Source organism: Melozone crissalis, unplaced genomic scaffold, assembly GCF_028551555.1.
Source record: "Melozone crissalis strain CALT ecotype California unplaced genomic scaffold, PUWL_Pcris_2 ptg000019l_1, whole genome shotgun sequence".
NCBI classification, from domain to species: Eukaryota; Metazoa; Chordata; class Aves; order Passeriformes; family Passerellidae; genus Melozone; species Melozone crissalis.
The window spans coordinates 27656687-27673656 of NW_026535797.1; the positions used below are offsets into that span (position 1 = coordinate 27656687).

The 16970-nt window shown below is 38.9% G+C and overlaps 1 protein-coding gene across 1 annotated transcript in view; it reads left to right on the plus strand.

Annotated features, from left to right (window-relative positions):
* GRID1 (glutamate ionotropic receptor delta type subunit 1) overlaps positions 1–16970 on the plus strand; it is a 483165-nt gene that overhangs the window by 351936 nt on the left and 114259 nt on the right. Inside the window, exon 5 of the mRNA XM_054277149.1 lies at positions 16534–16587. Coding sequence (XP_054133124.1) covers positions 16534–16587 — 54 coding nt within the window. The remainder of the gene's footprint in view (positions 1–16533; positions 16588–16970) is intronic.

Consider the following 16970-nt stretch of genomic DNA (forward strand, 5'->3'; position numbering starts at 1 on the left):
AAAAGAGCAGGAGAACCTAGAGTCTAGAGTTTTAACACAGCTGCAGCAGACTCTTCAATCTGTCTGGGGACACATGGGGCCAGGGATGCTGTAGAGGGGAAGGAAGAGTTTTATGTTTGTAGAGGTTTATCTACAGCTGGGGGCAAACAGCTCCATCTGTCTCTGGATTTGGAATGGAATAAATAGCTGGTGAGAGTTTCAGAAGGAAGACAGGCTGTGTACTTTTAATTAATTTGGGAAATAAATCTTCCTGTGGAATAGGAGTACAGAGTAGCTAAGGGAAAGCAAAATAATGGTATAGGAGTGGGCTGCAGTCTTCTCACTTGACTGATAGTTTTTCTGTTTCAGCTGTGCAGCACAGACAGGTGAGTAATGTCTTGTGCTTGTTGAGAGGGACAGGAAGGAATCAGCTGACAGAGAGACAGCCAAGACACAGATTTTAGAGAGAATTGCTGAATAGACTTAATGAAAAGAAACAGGGAACAATGGGAGGTGAGGGAGGGTGATGTTTGAGCATGGTATGAGGCTGCTGTGAGAGGCAATTTGCACAGAGCTCAGCCATGTGCTATCTCATCTGACACAGCCAAGTGGAGTGCTGAAATGTGCTCTCAAAGGCAAGGCACGAGCAAATCTAGTGGGAGGAAGGGCTCCTTGCCACGTGTCCCAGAAGCGTCGCTCTGGATGGCAGAGGCATCTCTCTCCCAGGGGCCAACAAACGGAGACATAAAAATGTGCTTATTCAAACCATTCCAAAAGGACTGCCCTCCTCTGTTTGCAGTTTCCTTAAGCCACAGAAGGGAGTGAATGAATGACACATAAGTAGAACAGAAACAAACAGTGTGCTGTAATAATTTACATTGGAGTTCCATGTAAGTGCATACTTTGACCAATAAATCCTACTTAGATGTAGCAAAAAATCAGTGGCCAAGATATGTGCAAACATTCTTCACTTGTTAACATAGCTATTAATACAATCCTGCTGTTCTGTATGATCCCTGAAAAGTTGCAACAGTGGTTTTCCTACCCGTGTCAGTCCTAGATTTGCAACATTATATGCATGAGTGTATGGGTATGCATCTATCAAAATGCACGTGTATACTATCAAGTTAAATCAAACTTGAGAAAATTTGCTCATATTTTCCCAGTAATTTTATGATAAATCCAGGAGTAAATTATTGAGACTCCCTTCAGTGTGGTGAGAACATGACTTTGTTTAAAATACCCTTTATGCTTTGGACGTCACTGCTGACCTGATTTTCTCCTTCCATTTTCCTTTTTTCTGTTTTAAGTGCCTGTCCTCAGACAGATATGTGGGTATGTATATATATTTGTGGAACCATAGCCACACAAATGTGGACCAACATAAATGTGCATATTTACCCAGGGAAGGGGCAGATACGGATTAGGGATTGACAGCTCTGCCTATGAGCTTCAGATTCAGGAAGGAACAATCTTTCTGCTGCCTTCCAGTGTTCAATTAACAGTCAAGCCCCAGACTTAGGAGCAGCTGCAGGAGTGATGCAGAAGGGCAGAAATTGCAAGTGCAAACTTGCAGTGATATAAGCTAAGCTTTAGTTTTGAGTTTGAATGCTATAATGGAGAGAGTGGTAAAAGGCACAGATAAATGCACATAGTCAGGAGAACACATCTCTAAAGCACTTTTCAAGCAGATGCAAAGTGAGCCAGCAGTAAGGATGTGTTCCTCGTCAGGGCCTTTGGAACACTTACAGTATCTCCAGGAGTGTGCTCTCTTTTGCTGCTTCTGGGGCAGAAAGCAGCAGGTTCAGCACATCCTTTGCTGTGACAAACTCTTCCGCTGAAGGCAAGAAAGATTTCCAGGGTTTAAAGCAAGGATGCTGTTGGTCTTAAAAGAGGATGAGTGACTTGAGCTCCTTGTTCTGTCACATGTGGGTGATGTTTATCATGCACTTTATCTCTCTGCCCTCATTTCCAATTGCAAGAAAAGGTCTCATCATACTGTATTTATGGGAGGTTTCCTACTCTTTTCTATTGAAAACTCTGTATCGTCTTGGTTTTCTTCAGGTGGGAGTGGTATCAGCCTGAAGTGAACATCATGGTGGTGGGTTTTCCCCCTCCCCTGAACTCTGCCATGCCTACTTTCATCAAGAAAGCAGAGTCCCAGATTTCTTTACTTAGCTTTGGTGTGGGGTTTTTTGGTTGTTTTTTTTTTAATAGATAGTCTTTTATAAGGACTTGTTAATTGATTTACTTTAACAACACATATGGGCAAACTGGATCTTAATAGTCTTCTCTAAACCATTAGTTCTCTAGGATTTGAAGCAATATTTGATAGACAAAAGACTCCTGAGGATGAAATCTTGTACCCCTTGACTTGAATGAAGTTAATATTCATCCCATAATATTTTATTAATTCTTGCTTGAATCATATTTATTTCTGTGCAAGTTTTTCAGAACTGAAGTAATCATTCTTCTTTTCTCAGCCCGAAATTCAGAATATAGCAATTCAGCTACATTAAAAAATGGACTTTGAAAAATGAGTTCCTTTTCTTTGGCAGTCAAGCTTTAGTAAATAATAGACATTATAGTAGACAATCCTTATCGCAATGGTAAAGGATTACTGCTTTTGTACTTAATGCTTTAAAAAATTAGAACACCTTAATCTTTTAAAAACAATTTGGGTTTGGAAAAACAAATTACATTGAAGCTGACAAGATGCTTGCCAAGTTCCAGGAGATGCAATTTACAATATCTGAGATGTTAAACCTTGAATGCCTGAGTTCCTAATAGAAACAGGGCCTCAGTTATTAACCCTTTCAGCTCTGCGGTAGTCTATAACACATGAAGTCCATATTTTTATGTCTTCCTCATGAAACCTAGGAGGCTGCTGCTGGGTTTCTGTACTATCTCAGTGGTACAAGATAAGAGGTGAACTCCTGGCTTGCATGCTTCTGTCTGCTGAGAAGAGAGGCCATAAATACATAAATGTGTGTTCTGTAATCACTTTCATAAACTGATCATGCTCCTGAAATGAAACTGTGTGTTTTGGCCTGCGACTGCCATTGTGAGGTGAATATAGAATCTCCACATAAGACTTACAAGAAATCTTTTTGTTCTTGACCAGAATATATCTCTGATAATGCTTGCATCCATATATATTTGTATCCATATGTTTTTCATATCATATTTCATGGCTAGCATGGCCATGTGGGTTTAGCAGGTGGGATGCTTTCTTTTTATTCTCTTGGGGTCCTTAATAAAGGTTTTGAAATACAGGAAACATACTGTGTTATGATTATGCTACTCAACTGTCCAAACTTAAACTCTACTCTCAACCTACCAGTGACTTCAGGAATCTTTGTTTCTTACTCTGTTGATGACATTCCATCTGTTTTATGAATATAGCAATTTATACCTATCTATCTAGCTATATTTATATATAATCTTAACATCTGATTGTTCATGGGTGTACAGATTGCTACACCACAGATAATGAACCTGTAATAACACCCCTGATGTTTTTCAAATTAAATTGATGAAGTTTCAAATAATAGACTTTTCTTTGTTATCTTGAGTGCATGACCTTTTTTTTTCATAGTAGTGAATTTCAGCATAATTATATTACCTGGCTCAGAAATCATAGCTTTTAAAATGCTCTCTAAATACCTATTTTTCATTCTTCCTAGTTTTCTATTGTAGCTAATTCCTTTGATAGTATTTGTCAGATTCACTGCTGATAATATTAAATAAGCAACTAAAGCTCTCAAGTTCCAAAGGACTGCCTGCTGAGTAAATTGGACAGGTGAAAACTTCAAAATCTAAGGATGGCAGAGGAAACTTGGAATTTCTTAAGGTCTCTGTTGTGAAGCTAGGAACCTTGACTGTACTTAGTTTCATTTAACTAATGATTGCATTTTTTTACAAGATTTATTATTATGCTCTGACTTCAAGAATATAAATTTTATTAAATGTGCACCACCCCTGCAGAACATTTTAATGGATAAGGATTATTCTTCTGTGTTCAGCTTTGACTTTAGGGCTGCTATCCCAAGACGTCTTTCTTTACTTCTCTTCCATGATATCCCTGTTTATTTTTTGTCTGTTATCTTACTAGGTAAGTATCACTCCCTTTCTGAATGTCACCACACTTGTATTCTTCTTATTGCTGTTTTTACATCTTGCACTGCCCTTTTTGGAAATGACTGTGTAGTATATCCTCATTAAAAACTTTATAGCCTTCCAAATTAAAAGTAGTTTTAGAGACTGCAAGCCCTGTATGCTTTTTAATATTTAATTTTCTTCTATTAGTTTCAGACTTAGTCCCTCAAGCCCAGCACTGAAGTATTATCTAAAAGAATCAGCTAAGAAATGTTCACTTAATGAAAATAGTTTTCAGTTGTTGCACTTGCTGACCATTTCTTTCTATCACAAGTCTTATCTGTCTGTTCCTCTTCATTAGCTGCATCCTGCTTCAATTTGCACTGTACATCTATCTCACCTATATATAACTCCTACTTTATCCAGAAGTAACTTTACAGTGACACCTGACCTAAGTAAAGAAAGACTTGTTTTTTTTTCTCTTTCTTTATTATTTCTTTTCTGTCTCCAGGCCGTATTTCTTGTCCTAGCTAGCTGACCTCTTCCCTCTGTGCTCTCTGATGGCAGGCCAGTCAATTTGTCCCTCATGCAATTCAACAGTTCCTGGGATTGTGTGAATCTCCAATCTTCTCAACTTTATTTTTCCTTCATGTGGTTTGTGGTTACTTCCTACCTCCCTGTCCTCTTTTCCTTCTTCTTCATTTATGTTTTTTATTCTTCTTTGTGTTGTCCTCACCACCCATAGGTCTCAGCCCTTGGATTTTATCTTTCTCTGTGCTTGCTGGGTTCTTCTAGGTCTCTTTATTTGCTTGTCTGTTTGCTCCCTGCAGCATCTCAGTTTCTCTTTGCAGAGTATCAGCTCAAGGTACCTGTGATGTGTGGTCAAATGCATGGCCTTGCTCAAAGGCTTGGTGTGCCTAAGTAGTTCTACAAACAGAGAAAAAGTGACCACAGCACAAACCATATGAATAGAGCTGGTAGGCTTGGTTCTTACTTCCATCTCCCATGGATTTTCCCTCAAGGAGGATGGATTTCATGTCAAATTCCTTGCTCAGCACTGTTTTTTGTATTGTTACACAACAGGCTGCTGTCACTTTACCTTCAGAAAAAGAAATTAATACTTGATGGATACTTCCATACAATAGCCTGAAATTTGAGTCCATTTTAGTGGGATATACACTGAAACAATTTTGTGTTTTCTAATCAGAATTTGTCACAAACATAATTGTTCAATTAAAACTCTGTACATTCTGTAAAATTTAGGGACTGGTTTTCTTCTCTCTAAGCAGGTTATTAGAGGTCTAAAACATCAACTGATAGTCCTCTACATAAATTATCCTGCATAAATGATGTACCAGACTGTGGGCATTATTTTTTTGTCAGTGAGGTGTAGGCTACTTTAATTAAACTTTATAGAAATTTCCCTTGTGTATCCTTTTCACCTGAATGGATGGAATGATAGAAATCAGTGCTAAGGGTACTATATCACAAGTCAAACCAGCTCATATTTTAAAATTGGAAATTTATTAGTTTCCCTTTTTTCCTCCTCTGGATATGTAGAGAAACTCGGGTACATGAATTCTGCCTCAGAAACAATGGGGGGAAAATTACCCTACTAAAAATGTTAAAAATAACTTCATTTCAGGAGCAGAATCAAGGCATAGTCTGTAATGTATGTAGGTGTCTCTTGAGTCAGAAGATAAGCTGTTGCCCCAGACAGTGTGGAAAGGTTCAATCTCAAAATTCCATTTGTCTATAACTTTACAAACACTGTGTGAGCTTGTGTTAGTTAGATGAAGCAGAAGTTTGTTCCAAGGATGAAATATGTTGGTTTTTTTTTTAAATTAGTAACTTTGCCATATGCTTCTGAATAACTGTGTGCAAGCCTTTAGGAAAAGTAATTATGTTTTCCAGTCAAATCTGCTCATGCCCCATTACTGTAATGTATATTTTTAATACCATTCTTGCTGCCAAAGATAAAGCTGATGCAGACTGGCAGTAATGAGATCACCGTGGGGCTTCCAGTGTATCTCTGCAAGCTTTGGGAAAGTATAGGTGCAAAACATCACAGGATTGGACCCAAGTGGTGAATATTTGAACATCTGCTTGAAGGAAAAATCTGTGAACAAAAAAAAGTGAATATATTTGTGTCTGCTTGCCGTTGGCATGAGCTGTACATGCACACCATGCTGGCTGACTGCTGCCTCTGTGTGCCCTTCATAGGCTCATAAGGCTTTGCATGAAGTATTTGAGACTGTGGGCATACTGAGGGAGAGGGAGCCCTTCCACACCACCATTGCTGCTGCTCCCCAAGGGTTTCCCTCCTCCTCCAGCATCCTGAGAGCCCTCACTTGGAAAATGCACAGCAGGCTGGTGTCCTCAGGCAGTGCAAAGAACAGCAAATATTCATTTCTCTTGGCAGGGCTGGCCAGCAAAAGTCTTGTGGTTTGAGATGGTTATGGTGATCTTTCAGGTGTTTTTTAATGCTCACACAGCCTGTGGCACTGTGTGTGCGTGTAAAGTACCCTGTGACTTGCAAGAAGGTCCTCAGACCTGTAAGGACTTGGCTTTATTTATGTATTTATTTTGCAATTTAAAGCAGAAGTGCCCTGTAGGCAGAAAAGGATTGTTTGGAGAGCGATTATGTTTTAGTCTGACTATTGCCATCTTTCCTTTAAAACCAGACTTGATTTTTAAGAATTTTAAGGGAAGACATAGAATGTATGTGGATGGATGAAAATGTGGATATTGGACAGGGTAACCTTTGATATTGATAAATCTTTCCAAGTTCCTACAGTTTAAAACCCCATAACCTACATTAAATAACAGCTTTGCAGTGTGGTTGGCAACTTTGTAGTAGAGGCAGTAAATCAGTATTAAACTGTAAGCTCCTGAAAATCAATGTGGTCTCTTCAAGCAACAGTAGCTGGTGCTTTCATTTCAAAGTTCGTGGTACATGACCCTCAGAGCTTCAGCTATCATGCTATCAGAACAAGGTGTGAATCCTTTGAAGGGGGGAATTAGGAATGTGTAAGCTGTGTTTTCAGTCTTTGGTGTTGGGTGCATGTCAGGTAGGAAGTTTGCATCTTTAATGGAATAGTTACCATCTGCTGTTTATACCTGCAAAAAGATCAAGCTCTGGAAACCTCTGTGCAAACTCAATGTAGTTGAACTTGCAGTGCAGGCTGGAGCTGGAGTTTAAGCTGTTGCTCTGAGCAGAGCTGAGAAATCACAGAGAATGGGAGTGGTGGTATGCACTGAAAGTGTTGTACCCTGACTGTGAAACGGTGCCTATTACAAGGACCCAGAGCAATCCTCAAGCTAAAAAAAGGTTTCTTTGCCCAGGATCTGTGCCTGAAAAAGCATTCTCAACTTTCAGACCAATGTCCAGTCAATCCCCTGAAGGCATTCCACACAGAAGATTTAAACTGCTATATTGTTTCAATGGAAATTTCTTCTGTTCTTGAAGATAACAGAAGAAAGATGGGAAGATAGATGAGAATCAAATGAATAAAAAAAAAAAAAGCCAACCTTCACGTGCTAGGAAGTTCTGATGAATTTTGGTTTATTCTTTGGAGTGTGACTCACGTGTACAGTTCTCAGCAAAACATTACAAAATTCTTTGTAAATGTCTCTAAAAAGTAGAAGGCTTTTTAATCAAATATAGATGTACAAACCTATTATTTAAAAAAAAAAAGGCGGTGTCAAAGTGAGCAAAATTTAGTTATTCTTTTAAAAGGATTTATTGGGTCTTCAAATTCAACTTGGCATATGGCTGTGGTAAAATTTTAAGTACCATATTTCTGGGAGTTTTTGTTCCTTAGTTACCATTAGATTCATGTCTTTACAGAAATGTTGCTTTCTGACAGCTGTGCAATTATCCAGTGTGACTTCTGTGCCATGTAGTTAAATGGCCAGCAGTTACCATGTTTATAAACACTGTGTGACATTTGAGCTTTGAAGAGTACATTCTTACTGAATGCTTTTGGAAGAGTTCCATGTGCAGTGTTTTCATGCATCGTTCAGGAGAATGTGCACTAAATGGAATGGCAGTGGAGATTGACTGTAATAAGCATTACGTATGAAATGGCAATCAGATTAAACGGAAATCCCAGTGCATTACATCCAAATGATTAAGGCTAAAACGAGAGGCAGTGCCATATCTATTACAGTAGTTACTCAGGAACAATACAACTGTGTATCTCAAGGAAGTTTCAGCAGTCTTCTCACAATTTTCCTAAAGTTTTCTTCATCTCCAGTATTTCTCTTGATTAACATTTACCTTTTATGTAGGTTTCCTTCAGTGTATTTTTTTTCAATCAACTATGACCTAAGTAACAGGCAACTAGTGCAGTGCAAACTTTAAATTATATATTGTGGTTTGAGTTGTTATCAAATTGTATTGATAAATGCAAACTGTCAGGTACATCTTCTAATTAGCATTCATCAACTCCAGGGGTCTGTGCTAAAAGCAGGTTAATTGTTTGGATTGTTTGGGTGAAATTTACTCCTCTTTGTGTGAAATCCCTTGTTAGCAACCAAAAATGAGATTCAGTTATGAATGGTATTTTGGAGTTTGCTCAGGGATGTTTTTTTTGTTCTTTTTTTTTTTCTTTTTTTTTTTTTTTTTTGTTCTTCCTTCTTCCCACCCTTCTTTTTTATCTTTCTTCCCCACCCCATTAGGCTGAGTTGTTTATCTTGTGCAGGAACTGAGACAGAGGTCAAGACAGGACCGTTGCATATAGTTTGAACAGAACATAAATGAAATATTACAGAGTTTATGGGGAGCAAGAACCCTGGAGAGCTGACTCAGACTAATGAGAGTATACAGATCTCCATGACCAATTTGGCCTCTCTTTTTGTGGGAGATTCTGGCTGCAGATGCCTGGTTTATAGGCTTGTATTAATGGAGGAGCCTGGAATGGTTAAAATGCCACCAGATCTCATGACAGCCTTTCGGTTATTACTTGGGCTTCATCAGGACCATGGAGGAAAGAACAGCTTTTCTCAGCAGTGCAGTTCTGCAGAAGTATCAGGCTTTATGTTTTGATGTAACAGTGCATAACTGAAAAAAGGTCCCTGCTGAGAGAGGGCCATCAGTAATGTGTTTATAGAGTGTAGCCCAAGAATGAAGTCATACACATAGAGAAATATTAAAAAATGTGGATGGTAAAGGCACACTATGCTTGTGGTTCATTAATGGATTGTAGGAAGTTCCTGTGTGCCAGGAGTCAGAACTGGCAGCTTCTGGTGTAAGTGTGGTAAAAGGAATTCCATCATTCCATCAGTGTGGTGATCAGGGAAACACAGGTGAGCCTGCTTGGTGCTTTGGAAAAAATATGTACATACACAGTTCTGGGAATAACTTCAGAAAGAAGGAATAATACGGAATTTCTGGATTTTTTTTTTAGTAAAAGTTCAAATTGTTGGAAAATGAGATTCAGTTAGAAAGGGACAGTTTCAGTAAATTTTCTATCTGCAAAAATACATCATGGAAACTCTTTAAATTCCTATTTTGCTGTTTAGAGAAGAAAAAATTTCATATTCCACTTTGAAATAATATTTAGAAATTTTAGTTAGCCTGTATTAAGTAATAAAAATGAACCTACATGCTTGATCCAGTTTACTGCAACTGAATTTTTATCATCAAGATTCTTAGTCTGAATTATCTTAGTTTTATAAAGTTTTATCTTGAGCTGGGATGTTGTACTGGAAATTTTTGTTTTAAATTCTCTTCTAATGGTACTGTTAACAATTAAACTATAGAAATAGTATCAGTTTGAAGTGCTCTTTAGTATGCTATAAAAATTTTAATATTTATATAAATTATTTATTGTGGCTAGTAATGTTTTCTTTATTTTTGATCTAATAATGCTTCTCTGGAGATAGTGAGCCAAGAGTTATTTATTTAAAATACAAAGGAAAGAAGGTTCTAGGGAAGTACAAAAATCCCACTCACTGGTACAGAGAAACTGTTTTTCTGTGAAGTGCTATTACCTATGCAAGTCACACCTGGACAAGAAGTGCACTATTTTAATTGAACAGCTTTCTAAATATAAGTTGGGTATCTAGGGGCTATAGAATGAACCCATCTGTTCTACCAAAATTGACTTTTTTATATCTGTTATCTTAACTTATTTGTATCCAAGACATACACAAAGCTTCTCAGATAAACAGGTGCACTTTGATATTGTCCAATTAATTACTGTCAGTTGTATTGCAGTGGAAACTTGGTCTGTAGCTCTTCTTTGGGCTCAAAATCAGTTTCCTGAGTCTCAGGATGTTTTCCTGGACATTTAAATCAAGAACAAAGCTATTTTAAAAAATCCAAATCTATCTCCTGCACGAAACCAAGCAGCTGGACCTAAGTTGGATTAGGTTACAAAATTATATACAGAAGAGAGTGACTTTTTTTTCTGCTGTACTGCAGTGTTGCTACAGCAGATTTCAAAGTGGTTCTAATTTTTTTTTTCTTATTCTTGGTGGATGGGGGAAAGAAAACACAGTAGAGAAATAATTTATCCAAAGATGGGAAGGAAAAAGGGAAAAAAAGAAAAGCTCCTTTTGGAAGCAAACTTAGTTGGGACAAGAGCTGGAAACGATTTTCTTTTGAAACCTATTTAGGGGCAGGTAATGAATTAATGAGACTGATCCCGTATGAAAGATTTGCAGAGAGCTGAGATTTAGACATGACTACTTCTCCAAGCCCTCCTTTGCTCACCTTCTTTATGAATAATAATTAAAAATAAGTCTAAAAAGTAAAGAATGGGTTTATCTGTCATTGCCATGCTGTTCTCTCGGAGGAGCTCAGCTGTTCTGCAGGCTGTTTGCTCAGATGCTCCATGGGCAGCAGTTCTGTGCCTGGGTTTTGCTCTCAGTGCTGAGGGAGACATTTGGTGCAGGAGCTCTGGGTGGGAGCCAGAGACCAGAGGGCCTGAACTGACAACCCTTGGCATGACAAGGGGCCCAGGGGCTTGGGGCTGGCCAGCTGAGGGACACTGAGGGACGTGGCAGAAGCTAATGACCCCCAGACTTCCTCTTCTTTACACCGAGGGGATAAAACTCAGGGATTCCTTTGTTTGTGGTCTCTCCTCAGATGCACAAGCTCAAGCTGTTGTTTTTGGGGTTTTTTTGTACCAAGATTAAATTATTTTAAGGTTTGGTATGTCTGAGGCACTACCATGGGGCACCTGGGATTGAGGCAGTAAGGAAACCTGCTCTGTGTGTGGGGGTGCAGGTGGGAAGGGGCCTCTGTCCCCCAGCTGGTCACTGAGGTGCTGTGAGTGTGACAGCCACAGGGTCCTGGATGCTCAGACAGGGAACTTTCCTTCACACAGGCACCCTGGGGCTGGCCACGATCTGACTGCATGGCAGGGGTCTGCAGTGGGAATGCAGCTGTGGAGGAGGAGCTTTGTCACAGAGACTGGGGTGACACAGAGCACTCGTTGCAATGCAGGGCATCTGCTCCCTGATGACAGCTGTAATTAGTCATCACTTTGTGCTGAGCCCTGCTTTCAGCTGGGATAGAGTTAATTTTTCTTCCTAGTAGCTGTTCAGTGCTGTGTTTTGTATTCACTGTGAGAGCAACACTGCTAACACCCTGATGTTGTAGTTGTTGCTAAGGGGCGCTCACTCCAAATCCAAGTTTACAGTTTCCATGCTCTGCCCATGAGGAGGTGCATGAGGAGCCAGGCCAGGACATGGACCCAAAGTAGTCAAAGGCACATTCCACAGCATGTATATAAACTGGGGAGGGTTGGCTGGGAGCACTGGTGGCTGCTCAGGAATGGGTTGGGCATTGGTCAGCAGGTGGGGAGGAGCTGTATTGTGCACCATTGTCATCCTGGGGCTTATTTTTCTGTCTTTTTGTTCTGTCCTTTTTCATTACAGTTATTTTTCAAAGTTTTTTTTTTTTTTGCTGTTGTTATTAAACTGTTCTTATCTCAACCCACAGGTTTTACCTTTTGTTTTTTTCCTGACTCTTTTCCCTATTCCACAGGGAGAGGGGAGGGAGGTGAGCAAGTTGCTGTGCCTGGTACTTAGCTGCTCACGGGAGTTAAACCATTGCAGTTTGCAAGAGATTTGGTTTTGAGTTCTTCCAATGTCTCTTAGGATACCCTTTTCAAATTATTTTCTATGAACTCCCCAGTTTGCCCTCTGCTTTGTTTTTTCATTGTGGAAAGCTATGATGCTCTTTATCCTCACCATTAAGTTACAGGATGTGCAAATAATAACTTTTGCTACTTTGGTATCCCCCCTAGCAAAACAGTCTGGTGGTTCTTTTATATCATGGATTTCAGGATGGGAACCTTTGTTTCCAAAAGTTGAGACACAACAGGAACATCTGTGTTTGCCATCTGCAAGATATTTCCTTCTAGGATCCCTGGGCTGGTTACAGGGCTTTCAGACATCCCTACTGCTTGTTCCCCTGGGTGCACAGGGAGGAGACAACAGGTGTGTAACTATAACACTGCTGCATGTCATTCTGAACTCTTCAGCACATCCTGCTGTCACTGGAGCACAGCCTGCCCAGGTCTGTTTGAACACCCAGCATCTCCTCTCAGTTGTGTGCAGCTGCTCATGCCTGCATCCCTTTTTATGCAGCTTTTGCTGTTAACAGCAAGGTGCTGGCCCTGGCAAAGCAGCCAGGTATCGTGGGAAAGAGCCTTCCCTAGTATTGGCCAGCCATTATAAGCTTGGAGAGGTTTTCAGTTTTAGATTTTTTGAGAAGGTCAAGAAAGAATTGTTTCTGTTTCTTTTTTTTTTTTCCCTCTGCAAAATTGTTTCTGAATATAGCAGTATTTATTGCTTACTTTCCTAACTTATTTAATCCTGCAACTGCCATTAGATAAAATAATGAACCGGGTTACTTTTTCATAAAGGCAATGTAAATACTTGTTTTCCACTGGATTCCATGAAAAAATGTTTTCATGGATTATTTGCAGTAAATTATTTTAAGTTATACATTTAAAAGTGAACAAAACTACATGTGTGAAAGTATATTTGATTATTTTTCATGAAGCTTCTTACCCTTTTATCCATGTTGCTATGAGATCTGAAATTTTAATGCTCATACTTTGATTTTCAGTTTCTTCCTTTTTCATTTATATTGCAAATGCTTACTATTGAGAAATTAAACAGTTTCCTGCATTCACTGCTTCCCTTCCCATCTTCTAGTTCCGGCCTGATTCTGATAGTATAGTTTATATGTTGTCATTTGTAGTGGTCCACTGGGTGAATTACAATTCTCTTGTGTGGGTTCTGCATTTTACATTTGGCTCTTGAAAGGTAGCTGGGGAGGAAGAAGGGCACAGTCTCAAACCTCTTTTTTTCCCAGATTTTTAGAATTTATTTACTACTCTGAGATGAAACAAATGAAAGATGGATGCTCTTTAATTTCCGTTGTGCTTTTTATCTCAAAAGCAGATTTTCTATTTAATAGAAGTGTTTCAAAACATTACTCCCAAGTGTCACCTAGACCCCCATCTACATAGAAAGTATTAAAAGAACTAGGGCATTTTACACCTATATTAATAATTTTTCCATACAGAACTATAGCATACTTTAACCTGTCAATCCTTCTCCAATAGTTGGCAATGCTTTTGCTCAGGCACAGTAATCTCACAAATTCATAGCCTGCTTTCTTTATATAGGGTACAATTATCAAGTAGGATGGAATAGGTCCTTCAAGGATGTTTCATAGACAATTTCTTTTTGAATGGATGGACACAATCTCAAGCAATTTGCAAGATCCTGAACAGATTGAATAATTAAAAATGGGTGACCATAATTTCCCAAGTATCTTTTTCCTCTTTAAAGTAAAAAAAAACCCTCACTAAGTTATGAACATTAACTTCTTCCTTACTTTGAGAATTCTCAATAACTTTCCTTATGATAACACAGGTCTCCAGGACCTTGCTTTTCACACTGCTTAAATTTCATGAGCCTCTGGCAATAGAGTGGTGATATGAGAAAGTTGAAACCTGAGAGCTGTTTTTCGGTAGGGTTTTTTAAAAGATTTCTTTGGATTGCAAGTCTGTAAATATGGTACAAAATGCAGGAAGTTTCAGCTCCCTCCCAGCACATTTTCATTTTCGAGTAGCTGTTCAGGCTATGTGTTGTAGTTTTGAACAGAAGATATTTAGAGCCATTCAGACTTGACTACCTACAGTGATGTTTCTAAATACATTTCAGGCTATTAGAATGCAGAGCCATTGGCTCTGTAGGAGGAGCGCTGAGTGGTCTGGCACTCTGATGACTAAAGATAAACTCTTTAACAGCCTAAATTTAGGCACCTCCTTTTAAAAACTTTGGCCCAGATATGTGAACCCAGAAGAATGAGATACGATAATTCATTTCAAATTCCCTGGCTCTTGCGTCTCCCCAGACTGAGCATTTATTCATACAAATTGCTCACTGTTGCAGATGAATCACTCAATGTAGCCAGTGCAATAACTCTGCACCTGAGCATTATTTAATTCTGCTTTGCTAATGCGAGCAGCACTTTGCTCTTTCTCTGTATGTTACAGCACCTGGCTACTTTGGCTTTGTCTGGATATATTTGGGAGGTGAATAGGGAGAAAATGTACACATTTTTGCCCTCCTGTTCATCACTGCTATCTTTTCTAAGAGCTGCTGTTCCTCAGGTGGTCAGTTTAATGTTCCTCCCAGCTAAAAGAAATGTAGGGGAGGCAATTACTAAGGGGATGATGCTCTTCATGATAAAGATAATTACCGTGTTCTGTCTGTGTTGATTTTCCTCTTTCAATGAGTTTGTGTTTTCTCTTGGGATTTTTGTCTCTTTTAAAGGAGTATTTCAGCTTGAGAACATGAGAAATAGATGGAGATATGTATGTGCCCACAATTTTCTCTTGTGGTTGTGTGGACTACACAAATGAGTAAAATTTTAAAACAGTTACTTTGGCAAGTAATTTATACCTTTTTTAAGGACACAGTGTAAGCTAAGATTAATGTTAAAGATGCTGGTGTTGGCTACTTTGTGAAGTTTTACCTCGTATTTTTGAAGGAATGAGATACCCCTTAGCCTACATAAAGGATGGATCTCTTGTCATTCCAGTGCAGCCTTAGAAGTCGTGGGCGTTTATTCTAAGCCACTCATCTGTAGTCAGTGTCATAAGAGAAGGTGATTCATCCCATCTGACACTAAATATCTGAGAGGCTTATTATACAGATGTGTTCTGAAGAGGAAGGTGGTTGATGATGTTCCTGCTCAGCCCAGTGCTACAGTCTACAGAGCCTCTGAGTACCACTGCAGTCTTTTTTTTTAACATACTGTGGAAATTATCCAGGTTAAAAACCAGTAACTGGAAGTATTTTGTTCATTTGTATTTGTTTGCAGAGTTTCTTTTATACTGGGTTCATTTCAGTGATTCATAGGGCCATTTATAACAGAGAAGTAAGAATATCTGTTCAATAAATGGGGTCATACTAGCACAGAAGAAAGAAGTGGTGGAAGGCAGGAACATTCAAAACCGTGTAATGATCTGCCTCCTGAAATACATGTGTGCACTGTTTTATTAGCAGAGATGAACACACTGCAGTAATTGTTTAACCATGTATTAAGCAGGACATTAACAATATCACTGGCAGTGTAGTGTACATCTCTCCATGCTTGCTATCACTTTATTAGACTATTAAGTGTCTTGAAGTGAGCTTATCCATGTCAAACAAAGGGGACACTTAGGAACTTGTGTGTTTATTGTGAGATCCTTCAACTGAGGTTCTCTCTCAGTACTAGCAGTGCAATCTTCTCCAGTTTTAGCTTCCCAGTGGGTTATACATGTATGGATAAATATGCAAACTGCTGAGGTGGGATGTTTCTTTATAATATTTAGTGATTATCCAAGTTCATACCAGGAACACAGTAATGTGACCATGCAAATAATAACTTTGTCTTGAGCCTTATGTAAATGTGAGGAGAGGGTGAACTCTCATATAAAGGTGTGAACTTCACTTGAGCATCTCACTGTCATGTTTTTAATTAACTAGGTGAGTTAACAGATAAACTATCAGAGGTGTAATGAGCCAGAGACAATATATTTTGGGAGGCATATTGAAAAGAAACCCAGCTGAGGAGGATCATTAGATATATCATAGAGAAGGTAGATCTCCTGAACTGCATGTTCTGTGCAGTTATTCATCACAGGATCCCTTATGCTCATGTACCACCCTGTCCCAGTGTACTTTTGTGGTACATGGACATAGTCAGGTACTTTGGTTTAGAAACTGAAGTCAGAGAAAAGTGGCTGCCACCAATTAGTTACTGTTCCATGAAGCAGCAGAGGAAGAGATGAAAAGAACTATACTGAAACAATATCAGTAGCAATGAAAACAATCAAAATTAGCTTTATATTACATTTTTATATAAGTTCTTTCTGGAATATATTTTCCATGTTTTATTTATTTTTATTATTATGTTTCTTTTTATTTTTGTAGGCTGTGGAAACCAACCTTGCATCAAAGGATAGTCACTGGGTCTATGTAAATGAGGTAAGAAAGTCAAAAGAGAAAACACAGCTCGCTACATCCACTCATCACCATCTTTTGTTTCATATGTTTTGACACACCAAACTGAGCATATGTGTAGCATTTTTGCTTTTTGAATGGCACAAGGTTCAAACTCTGTGGTGTCATTGCTTGTCTGTCTTAGTTGAATTGGCATAGGTTGGACACCAGGGGTCAAGATAAAGCTTCCAATGTACCTCAGAGCAGCTGGGAGACTTGCTTTCACCTTCCTGCTGACACTATTTCATTAGCTATTTAGGAAGCAGAGGATATCTCAAAAGAAATCTCAAACACAGGAATCTCTCTGGCAGAAGCTCACCCTCCACTGCTGTGAAAGCCTGCACACAGATGCCAGGAGAGGAAAGAGC